Source organism: Mustela nivalis, assembly GCF_964662115.1.
Source record: "Mustela nivalis genome assembly, chromosome: 7".
In the NCBI taxonomy this organism is placed as follows: domain Eukaryota; kingdom Metazoa; phylum Chordata; class Mammalia; order Carnivora; family Mustelidae; genus Mustela; species Mustela nivalis.
This window is the reverse complement of record NC_139026.1, coordinates 23,660,893-23,673,179: the sequence shown is the minus strand read 5'-3', so window position 1 is coordinate 23,673,179 and position 12,287 is coordinate 23,660,893. Positions and strand designations below refer to the sequence as shown.

General features: G+C 34.1%; 1 protein-coding gene across 3 annotated transcripts in view; it reads right to left on the bottom strand.

The window, feature by feature from the left end:
• Nucleotides 1–1,286: 1,286 nt before the first annotated feature.
• Nucleotides 1,287–12,287, bottom strand: part of CDK17 (cyclin dependent kinase 17) — a 110,522-nt gene continuing 99,521 nt past the window's right edge. For 2 of the 3 annotated variants that reach the window (XM_082739257.1, XM_082739258.1), the window contains exons 11-17: nucleotides 11,116–11,236; nucleotides 8,971–9,068; nucleotides 8,221–8,326; nucleotides 6,246–6,288; nucleotides 5,187–5,277; nucleotides 3,559–3,636; nucleotides 1,287–3,032 (exon numbers count right to left, since the gene is read on the bottom strand). In XM_082739257.1, coding sequence (XP_082595383.1) covers nucleotides 2,995–3,032; nucleotides 3,559–3,636; nucleotides 5,187–5,277; nucleotides 6,246–6,288; nucleotides 8,221–8,326; nucleotides 8,971–9,068; nucleotides 11,116–11,236 — 575 coding nt within the window. In that variant the 3' untranslated portion in view covers nucleotides 1,287–2,994. Of the gene's footprint in view, nucleotides 3,387–3,558; nucleotides 3,637–5,186; nucleotides 5,278–6,245; nucleotides 6,289–8,220; nucleotides 8,327–8,970; nucleotides 9,069–11,115; nucleotides 11,237–12,287 lie in introns of all 3 variants that reach the window. The other variant, XM_082739259.1, reaches the window with a different exon arrangement.

The following is a 12,287-nucleotide window of genomic DNA, read 5'->3' as shown; positions in this document are numbered from 1 at the left end:
CTTAAGTACTGTGAGAATTGCCAAAATGTGAGCAAATGCAGTTGGAAAAATGGTTCCAGCAGGGTTGCCACAAACCTTCAATTTATTAAAAAATGCCCTATCTAGGGCACCTGGGTGGCTCAGTGGGTTAAACCTCTGCCTTCGGCCCAGGTCATGATTCTCAGTGTCCTGGGATTGAGCCCTACATCAGGTTCTCTGCTTGGTGGGGAGTCTGCTTCTCCCTCTCTCTCTGCCTGCCTCTCTGCCTACTTGTGATCTCTCTCTCTGTCAAATAAATAAAATCTTAAAAAAATAATGCAGTATCTGCAAAGCACAATAAAGTGTGGCACAGTAAAATGAATTATGCCTACACATTAGAGGTTACCAGGGGCTGTGGGGAGGGGGAAATGAAGGAGGATTTCTTAATGGGTATAGCATTTGTTTGGAGATGAAAAATTCTGGACAAAGATATGGTAATTGCTATACAGAACTCTAATGCCACTAAACTGGCAATGGGTAAAAATGGCAAATTAAAACAATGGGTAAAAATGGCAATGGGTAAAAATGGCAAATTAAAACAAAACAAAACCATAAAAACAGAAGACCCAAAACAACTTCATGAATTTTCCTGGATCCAAAAGACAGATTATTGTAACATGTTAACAAGTAGTATTCCAAGTGTAATAAAGCATCAGATAGAATGGAGCCACTTCTATACACCTAGATGTGTGTTAACAACATCACTTGGAAGGAAAACAAAAAATGTGTGTTAACAACATCACTTGGAAGGAAAACAAAAAAGGTAACCTTCTCTTACCTTTCAAACCATGTCAGTTTAAGATGAATCATAAGTGTTCAAGGTTCAAAATTTCTGAGATTCAATTCTCTTCACTGCAAAGTTTTCAGGATCTGAATGGTGGTGCTCAAGTATCAAAAAAAAAATCAAATTCCTTAATAAAATGAAGAACCATCCCTAGGACTTCCTAGGAAGAAGAATTTTATATAACTACTGGATGTATTTCTTCACCTTTTATATGTAAGAATATCAAACTTATGGATAACTATATGAAATTTAGTATCATTTATATAACCTATGAAATGAAAAATCTCACAGCTTTATAATTGAGTACTATCCTATAAATTTACAGTAAAGATTACTAAATGAATGTCCAGCACAAATATAAATTAAATATCGAAACTGGCAAGTTGAGACTTCATGATCTTAAAAATGAAACCATAAAGGAAAATGATCCCATTCTGCATAGCCTTCTTCCCCCCAGAAAGAACTGTGACTCAACAAAACCACATTTTAACAACATGAAGATCTTGTTATAAATTTCAAAACAAAATGGAGGAATTTCCACATAATATATATAACCTTCAAAGTACAATATTAATACATGTCTGTCAGTTAGAAATAACAGCAGTTTGTTAGGCTACAGGGTTTAACATAAAATCAATTTACAAATGTGAAAAGCAGTAGTGGTCTAATATTCACCATTATACATGAATCTGTTTCTTCCAGAAAATTATTTTAAAAATTAAAATTTCTGTATCATGAAATATTAAAATAACACCCAAACATGCCACAATCACTATTCACAAATAAAGTTAAAATGAAATATACAAAAGTTCACTTAATACTGTTAAATAGCAATAAACTACAAGATTTCCTGAACAGAAATGGTAGGACCCCTGAATGTTTTACAGTGAATATCAGGAAAAAAAATTAAGTTATGATTATTTTCATGATATATAAGCCAAAAATTTACATGACCATTTCAAAATATACCAATTAAGATTTGTAGTTTGTAAGATGCACTAAATAAACAAATGTCCTTAAAAGTTAACACAAATGCTTAAAACACTTACCAATACCAAGGTGTGTTTATGATGTTCAAAGAGATGCATAATTGAAACTGTAATATTTACTATCTCTGATAAACACATTAATACTTACAATGCTTTAAAACAATCCTCTAAGTTCTTGTTTCTCTCATTTGTATTTATCATGGCTCATTTCAAAGACATATTACAGCTTTTAGCTGATTCCAAGTGAATATTATTAAAACATACAAATACACACAGAGCACCCCCCCAAGGGAAATAAATGGCTCCCCAAAAAAGTATCATCCCTTCTAATAAAATAATCATATTTAAGATGAAAATAAGACCTCACATATTTCACTGGACTTGTATGGTTTAGTTTTAACTAAATTAAAGCACAATGGAAAATAGGTAAGTGTATTAGTATACACATATCCAATAATATGCAGTAAATATTATCTAAAATGAAGATAGGTAAAAATAAATAATTTCAGTGCTTTAATTTACTGGTATCTAATGTGAGATCCCCAGAAAGTAAGGTATTCACTTGCTTGAATCAACTTCTGCATCACATGCTTTCCTAAACATAATGTGCTCATCAATTTCTTAGCTACTCTACTTGCGGATGTTCAATAAAAAATTATATAGCATGAACTTAGAGTGTTCAAGATGGCTCACTTATTGTACTGTTAAGCAAAGCTAAATTTACATTCCAGGAAACACTGCAGTTTAATTTTAAAAACAAACAAGAAATGCAGCAGTAAAACAATTCATGAGGAGAAACAGATGCATTCACATCTAATAAAGCCACTGCAACTTCTTCAGGCATTTAACTGTTGTGTTAAATAAACAGACAGTAGTTATTTAGCAGCAATGATTCCGCAATAAATAATGCACTGTGTTTCTCAGTCCTGCACAAAAATTGCAGCTACAGTTACATCAACAGCTGTAACCTACTGGCTCTAATGGCAGAGAAGACCTTAAAACCAACTGTACAAAAAAATTGTCACACTGTGACAACAAATATAAAAACAATCTGTAGGTCTGAAATAAAAAGACTCCACTGTGAAGAGGACAGTGTAGACAAACGGAGATTCCAAGTCCACCAAAAGAAATAATTGCCTTCAGATCTGAGTCCTTGATTGATAAGAAAGGCTGGGGGCTGGGCTTGAAATCATTTTATCAGACTTAAAAGAGCATGCTCTGTCTTCTGTTCTTCCCATGTCCTAAAATATAAAGTCATTTTATGAGGCAGTTCAAGGTTCAGTTTTATCCCACATACAGTATTTGGTGACTCTAGGAAGCTAATGTTCCCACCAGCAAAACTAATGTTCCACGATAAGAGTGATCAGCACTGTCTTAAATGACCCTTTTGTTGATGGGGTCAGTCTACAGCTTCTATGCTTCGAAGTGATGAACCTGAAGACTAGGGAAGCACAAGATGTGTCTTCTGCCTCAGGTGCCAGGGATGGCGTGTGAAGTGATCAAGCCAGGCCACTTGTAAAAGGTCTTTGTGCCATCTGCAGCTTTCAGGATCCCTGACTTGAGTGAGTCAGATTTCTCTCTGAAGAATTACTGAGCTGCCCACATCATACAGAAAAGTGAGTACGTGCAATGCTAAACATACAGTTGTGGAATGCACTGTACATTAGTTTTTACATCAATAATTTTACTGATCAATTTATAAACCAAAAACTTGGTTCCACGCAAAATTTCATGATCGACACGTGAAATGGTTTATGACAAACACACCTGTCTCTGGATAAGAAGAATTTCGAAAACCCGGGTCCTTTTGCAACTGAATCTCTTTCAAACTGAATATTGATACACCTAAAATGTATAGACAAAAACTATCAGGTGAAGGTCTAACATTATTAAAACAAATATAACCCAACTACACAAAGAATGTTTAAAAATGTACATTGATTCAACATGAAACATTTATTATACATTTACAAGGTTATGGCACTCCTGAACTATTTTCCCCTTTGTGCCAATGTTTTGAGAAGAAAACCAAACGAAATAATCTCCCCTCAGAACATTTTCTTTCCAACTCTGTAGGTCTGAAATAAAAAGACCTGTCAATAATGCTTCTAATATGTTTCTTCTCAAATATGTACATACAGAGAATATACGCTCTCTTTATAGGACTTACTGGGGTTGGGAGACCTAATCAAAAGGTATTTCTTGATTTTTACTCTCTCTGTCCTATATCTTTCTCCCTATAATGGCACGAAGGTATCAGGGCATCAACATAATGACAGACTTTCAGAAAAAAACAACAGGAGGGTTCCATACAACCCTAACTGGCCACCTCAAACTATCAAACTGGGTACTAAGTAATGAAACGCAAATACCATCTTAAAAAACACTTGTATTTCATCTTTCTCCTTTCCATCTCTGCCAGAGAGGTAATCTTCCATTAAAAAATATCCATATAATTTCTAAGTGAGAAATCTTAAGGATTGATTCCAATTAGCAAAACTCAATGAATCAATATTCTTGAGTTATAAATCAGAATGGGAAATTAATGAAAGCTTTTGGAATCTCACTTCCTAAATATCCTAACTCCCCATTTACTTTACTCGGTTTTAAAGTAAAATGTTGGAGTAATCTTTGAAAAGGAGGTTATGAGTGAAACGAAGCCGTTAACTCAGGCATGAGAAATCAGCTCTTTTAGTGACTGACAATATACTCACCACTGTCATGAGGATAGTAAAGTCAGAGTGACCATAGCAAAGAAAAATCATCTTTATATCTTCAAAAGAAAATACGTTCACAAGAAAACAATTTTATGTTTCGGCTATGCTTCATTACTCTTTGCCTGAAACCATTTTTAGAAACTGAATCAAAGCAATCCAGAATGGGCCTAATGACAATGTCTATCATCAGATGGCATTTTCCAATTTAAGTCCGGTAAGATTAATAACCCATACCTAAGTACTAATGATTTCTTACAGAGTAGTGGCAATGTGCTTAGTGTTAAAAAAAACAAGTTAATGGGGTGGTGCCTGGGTGGCTCGGACGGTTGGGTGTCTGACTCTTGGTTTCAGCTTGGGTCAAGTTCTCATGGGTTGTGGGGTCAAGGCCGAGCTCAGCGGGCAGTCTGCTTCAAGACTCCCTCTCCCCCTCCCCCTTATTCGCAGGGGCACGTTCTCACTCACTCACTCTTTCTAAATTAAGTAAGTCTTAAAAAAAAAAAAAAAGAAACAAACAAACAAATAAAAACATATGCAAATAAGACACTTCTCTTCAAGGAATTCTGATCTGTTTACAAAAAGACTAAAATCTTATGCTTAAAAACCAACAACAATCTCTTCTACCCCTAACATTGAACAAATGAAAATGAGGGGGCAAGAGGACTTTAGAATTTCTCTTACTTTCAGGTAAAGTATGTATTCTTGGTCCCAGACTTCGAAAGTATACATGTTTCATGGCCTCTTCTGCTGAAATCCTTTTCTTAGATTCGTACTGTGAAAAAGCAAAGAACTGCTTCATTAATGTTTTCTCTACACATATGAAGGGAGGCAGATTAGCATTTAGAACTACAATGACTGCTTTTCAGAATTAATTTGGAGTACACCAGACACACACTAATGTGAGTTGTTACTGAGATTATGTAGTAAAGACTGTATCTCAGTTCCAAATTTCCAAGATGAAGTTGGATCTTCACTAAAAATTTAGATTACCTGTATTTTCTGAAGTGATAAAAAAAATTTAAAAATCTCACCTTTGCTGTTCCTTTTCCTCATGAACACCAAAGGATCATTGGAAATATATCCAATACTTTTATGACGTATTATTAAATTACCTATTGGATACTCATTTCCCTTTTTTCTTTGATGAGATAATCTAGATTTGTTTAAGGTGTCCATGCTTCCAAATCCAGCAGATCAATCATGAATGATGACTGTTTTAAATTTAGGCTAACTATGATAATCTTGCTCCCCAATTCCCAGTCTCTCTCACAATTAATGTTCTGGCCAATGAGACTTGGGAAGAAGCTTTGCAGGGGTTCTGGAAAAGCCTTTGCTTTCCAGATACAAATGGACTATTATGGCTGACACCCTTATCCTCTCTTCTTACTGCTTTGAATAGAGGATATGAATGGTATTTGTAGGTCCAGCAGCCTAGAAGACTGTAAGTATAAAGAAAAAGAACATAAGATAATACGAATTACAGAGAACATGGCCTTGACATAGTTGATCAAAGCCAGGAGGGGACTACCTCAGACTGTTTTGGGTCACAACAAGAGACCCATACACATTAAAAGAAGCCATCATTTATTATCATTATAATTCTACTTAAGCATATGCCTTAAGCATACCAGATACTACCATAAATAATCTTGTTTAATGGTCATGACAAATACTTATTATTGACCCCATTCTATGGATGCAGAGAAACTGAGGTTTAGTGATTACAAAGATGTAACTTACCTGAAGAAACTTTGTTATTAGCTCGATTCCCTCAGAGTCTAATCTAGAAACAACAAAAAACAAGTAGCAATTTATTCTTTTATCTTAGCCAATAGTAACTTTTCAAATAAAACTATTTTCCAAGGTTTTAATCTGCTAACTTCAAGTGCTCTAAAACAGCCACTCTTACTACTTTCAAATAGACTCAAATCTGTTTTATCCTAGGAAGACTTATCTTGCCACTTGTTTCTTAAAAACTGGGCTTCAACTCAAATTTTCAATAATGAAGAACAAATTATATAATTAAAATAATTTTTTAAAATCACCATCTGTCTCAACATAATCCCTATTATCACAAAAGCTTAAGTTAAGTGTATCAATTCCATAGTGTTCCACTACAGGCAAGATATAAAAGCATCATTTTCTTACTGTATAGGTGAAAACAGAGAGACAAGTGACTCCAAATGTATCACTGTGGTTCACCATAAAAACAGATGATTCATTCAGTACATTTTTATAGGGTAGTCTACTGAGAACTGGGTACTAGAACCTATAAAGTTCAATTTAAATATGCCACAATGACATCATAAAACTTAATTAAAAATTAGGGCTACAAAATCAATGAGGTAGTCAATAAAGATAAAGAATTATAGTGATGAAATCAATATAATAAGTAGTAGAGGACTTAGGGACTATTTTAAAGGGATAACCTCTCTTTTTTTTTTTTTTTTAAAGATTTTATTTATTTATTTGACAGACAGAGATCACAAGTAGGCAGAGAGGCAGGCAGAGAGAGAGAGAGAGGGAAGCAGGCTCCCTGCTGAGCAGAGAGCCCGATGCGGCACTCGATCCCAGGACCCTGAGATCATGACCTGAGCCGAAGGCAGCGGCTTAACCCACTGAGCCACCCAGGCGCCCTAAAGGGATAACCTCTTGATCAGAAATCACAGGTTCTATTTTGCATGCCTTTCACTGGAAAAAAGCACAATTATGAATAAAGAAATATTTCCCAAGTGCTCTTAGTGGGTACTGTGGATGCTGTGGCCTAAACATTCTCCAGACTCTTTTAATTTTAGTGGTTTGCCTTCTGACAAATATCCAGAGCTCCTTGGACATAGACAAACTAGGGGCTAAGGTCACAGAGAATCTGCTTTAAAGAACAGCTTCAACTTTCTGCACTGGACACTACAATAGCATGCATTATATAAATGACAAAAATAGGATTTATGCTACTTAGAAGGAAGAGATATGCACAAAAAGCCCCGCATATAGTGTTATTCTTCCTAAGAAAGTCTACTTAGAATGTTATTAGTTGCTATAGTAACAATAAGAACATCAATTCACATAAATACTTGAAAAATATTTTTGGTATCAGAACTGTTTTTTCTACTCTCTCTAGCTTGAGAATAAATGGAACTAGAGCCAAGTGTGTTACATCATGAGCAATGTGAATGGCTTTTGATTAAAACAGAGATTGACCTTATTTGGTATATATGACCTAATTTGGGTATACTCTATTTTTTTAAGGGATCATAAAAAAACACAGTCAAAGAGGTTAGTTATTGAGGCGTTATCTTGGGTCAGAGTCAAGATTTCACTTCTAACACTTAGGTTTTTTAAGAAAATACAGAATAATTCTGTAGGAAGCAAAACAAAAATTCCATCATGGTCTTCATGGTACTGAATACGGCATTAACCAATGTCTTCTTTCTGACAAACTGAACAATCTACATAAACTCTAGAATTCTAATATGGATGTTCTATATTCATTTTATTTATAGCTCAATTCTGTGAGTTATGTACCCTGGTCTCTGAATTATAAAATTAATCTGACAAAAGGAAGAAATTCATTTAAATTAGATCCTAAAATATCTAAGAACTCTGTATGTGTATTACATATTTTTCCCTGAATCCTTACTGTGGCTAATGCTTCAAGAAACTGGAAAGAATCATGAGGGTTTTCCCCCTTTAACTTAAAGAAAAAGAAAAAAAATACCTGGGTGCATGGTTAATCAGAGGCTGTGGTTTGTATTTTGGAAAGTTGTAGTTCTTGAACTCATCATTTGAAGAAACACCTGGCCAAGTTTCCTGAGATGGTGTTCCTGAATTAAAAAAAAATAAATTTCTATTTGTAAATATATAAAAATTTATATATACACAAATATATATAAATAAGCAGAACTAAGAAAGTATCTTAAAGAACAATTTACATTTAGTAGCTGATTTGACTATTTCAACTGAAAGCAAAATGACAGAGATAGTAAACACATATTGACTTTTTTTGGGGACTATGCAATGATGCCATAAAAATGATGATGCCTAATTGATACCTAACCTAGAAATACTTCCTAATAAGCTAAAGATCAATTTTATAGTATTTCTCTTCTCTGTTCTTGCATACAATTTTTAATGCAAAGGCAGAACTTAGTAAATGAAAAGGAGAAGTTACACAGAAGCCTCTATAATTACGCTGATTATAAGTCTTTTCTCCTTAATCAGTTTTTTTTTTTTAAAGATTTTATTTTTAAGCAGTCTCTACACCCACCATGGGGCTTGAACTCACAACCCAGAGATTAAGAGTCCCATGTTCTACTGACAGAGACAGTCAGGTGCCCTAACTAATTATAATTCTTGTGACAGCTATCCTAGTCTCAGTACCAAATTTTTAAAAAATTTTTAAAATATATAGTTTATCTAGCTAGCCACAAATGAAGGAAACAAATTACTGAGAAAATATTTCAATTACCGAGCAGTCGGAAAATCAAGTGCAGTTCATCTTCCACCGTTGAGCCTGGAAACAGAGGTCTTCCAGAAGCCATTTCAAAGAAAATGCAACCAACACCCCTTTAAGAGATATCATAAAAAAAGGAAATAAATAAGCAATCCATTTACATATTATGAAGAAAATTATCTTTTCCTTAAGACTGCCTCTGGAGATGGACAATTTTGTATTAGCCAGCTAGAAAACCTCCCACAGAGAGATTTTTTTCAGCTCGAACTAAGTTAATTTGTTAATGTAGCCTTTTTGTCTCACCTTCTATATTGCTTTGTCCATTCCTCCATTTCCCCTCCTCTGTCCTGCCTTAAAATGTCCAGTTCTCTTCTGCCTGACCCTTAAAGAAAAACATCGCTAATAGTGATTTAATGCCTATTACGCATTAGATAGTAGGCAGCAGGGATAGGGAGAATCATATGATTCAAGATACCTCTATGCAGGAGCAGAGGTAGAACATTCAGGTGCCAGGATGGCAAGTATGTATGTGTGTGAGAGAAGGGAAAAAAATGAATGGGGATTCAGTGGATGAACACTATCTTCTAGAATCCATGTCAATACCTTTAATACACAGTCCCTTCTGTTAAAGGACTCACAATCTAAACACTGTATGTAAAATTTTACATATTAAAACGGTATACAAAAAGTTACAATGATGGAGCCACTATGTAAAACAGTATGGCTGTCCCTCGAAATAATTTAAAATAGAATTACTATATGATCCAGGAATTCTACTCCTAAGTAAATAGCAAAAGACCTGAAAAAGTCTCAAAGACATATTTGTCACTCATGTTCATAGCAACATTACTCATAATAGCCAAAAGGTAGAAATAGCCCATATGTCCACCGACAAATGGATAAACAAAATGTAGCATTCATGTATCATGATTATTCAGTCTTAAAGTCAAATATCTCTACAACATGGATGAAACTTGAAGACAATTATGTTATGTGAAATAAACTAGTCACAAAAGGACAAATGCTGTATCATTTTTCCCCTATTAGGTGCTTGGAAATGTCAAATTCACAGAGACAGAAAGTAGAATGGTGGTTGCCCATGGCTGGAGGGAGGAGGAAATGGGGAGTTGCCTAATGGGTACGGAGTCTCAGTTTCGCAAGATGAAAAAAATTTCTGGAGTGTAAGGTTGCACAACAATGTGAACGTACTTAATGCCAAAGAACTGTACAACTAAAATGGGTTAAGATGGTAAATTTTATTTTATGTATATTTTACCACAATTTAAAAAATAAGTTTAAGATGTTATATAAAATTATATATAATTGTTCAATGTAAGACAACAGAAGGAAGCATATGACTTATCATTGCGTTAGTCAATAAATCCAACCACATTTCAGAGCAAGGGATTTGTCATTGGATGCTAGGTTGTATTCAGGAAGGATTTATGAAAAGCTGCGTTTTTAAGGTTCAGGCACAGAGATGCACAGCAGGTATTCCGGAAGGGTAGACTGGTATGAATGTAAGTGCAAAGGTGGGAAAGCCCAGGTTATTTCTGAGGGAGTATTCATATAGACGAACAGTCTAATATAAGTTGAAAAAGATAGTTTAGAGACGTCTTACGGAGATCATTAAGTATCAGATTGATGAATTATACACCTTACTCTATATGTAAAAAATGGGGAGGCAGCAAAGGTATTTGAGTAAAGAAATGTCATGATCAGAGTGGGATAAGAGGAAGATAGCTACAATATTTTATTATTCTTAGATCAATTTAAGGCCAAGTGGATTTTTATGAATATTAAATGGTAAGGATAGTTTTAGTTTAAACTACAATGTACTAAACATTCTTCTAAATGCTTTATATGTATTATCTCATTTGGTCTTAACATTATCCACAGAACAGCCTTTTAAAGTAGTTATTGTTATTATTCCCATTTCCTTAAATGAGGAAACTGAGGCAAGTCCAGTAATTTGAGTAAGATTATTATATAGTTGTAAGTGGCAGAACTGGTAATCTTACTCATGTGTCAAAACTTTTAATTATTGCTTATATTGTCACTCTTTAAAGTAATATCTCCTTAAAAGTCAAATATCTATTAACATGCCCTATGTTAATGACTACATTCTTTCAAATGGCAATAACATCTGCATGTATTTACCACATGTCAATCTGTGTTGAGTACTCTGAGGAACCGAGAAGCACATCAGGTGGCCGGTACCACAGTGTGACGACTTCATTGGAGTAGGTCTTTGTGGGAACTGACTTGGCTCTGGCTAGCCCTTCATAGGGAAAAGAAAATAATTTAAAAATGTCTATAATGGACTTTCCAACCCATATCTTTACCATGACTTCAGTCAAAAGGATGTTTGAGACAGCTGTCTAGTTTCCTAAAGTTTAAAAAATCAGTTTTATGAATTTTTTCCGAATATGCATGGATTTGTGTAAGCAAATCCTTATGTAATTAAATAATAACAATTCCACAATCAGAGACTATTTTTATTTGTATGCATGTGACTATACCTGATATAGTGCCTGGGTTAATCTAAACTTAAGATACTTGCCTTCTATGAATCATGGTGCCAAAATTATTTCCAAGTAGAACTTAAATTAATGCCAAATAGGCCAATGAGACAGAGATAAAGAGTTTTACTTCTTATACCTACAGGCTTCTGTTACCTGTTTTTAACCTGATTCCAACTTTCATTTGTTATACCAATTTTAGTTTTCTTAGACTAAATTACACTGCTATTGTGTACTTTAAGCTATATTTAAGGATGATTTTAAATAAAACGGACCACACTGTGTTTGGCTAACTGATGAAAACCATATGCCATTCCTTTGCCAATTTAAAATGGAATTCACTGATTATCTAGAAATAAAGGCAAAGAGTTACAACTTTATCTCTTGAGCCACTGATGTGAGAGTTGTTTTTACTACCTTTAAGCCTCCAAATTCTGATCGCCTGAAGAAGTAACTATGAAAGATACCTGAATATGAATTTATTCTAACATATAGCCTATTTCAAATAACAAGGAATAATTCATTTTTAGACTGTGATTTGTTATGTATAACTTTTAATATTTGATTAAAATATTACATATAAAAATATCATTAAAGAATAATTACTTTATTAAACTGGATAAAGGCACTCAAAACCAGAAATTTAACTGTGATAAAGTATATTTACAGAAGCCATTTTCTATTATTAATGAAAATGTTTGTCTATATTAGTACTTCCTAGATCTGAATTTCATCAATCACAGCAAAAAGGATAAAATTTTCATAGAGATCAAGAACAATTTACAATAAAATACTCAAAGTTATATGACC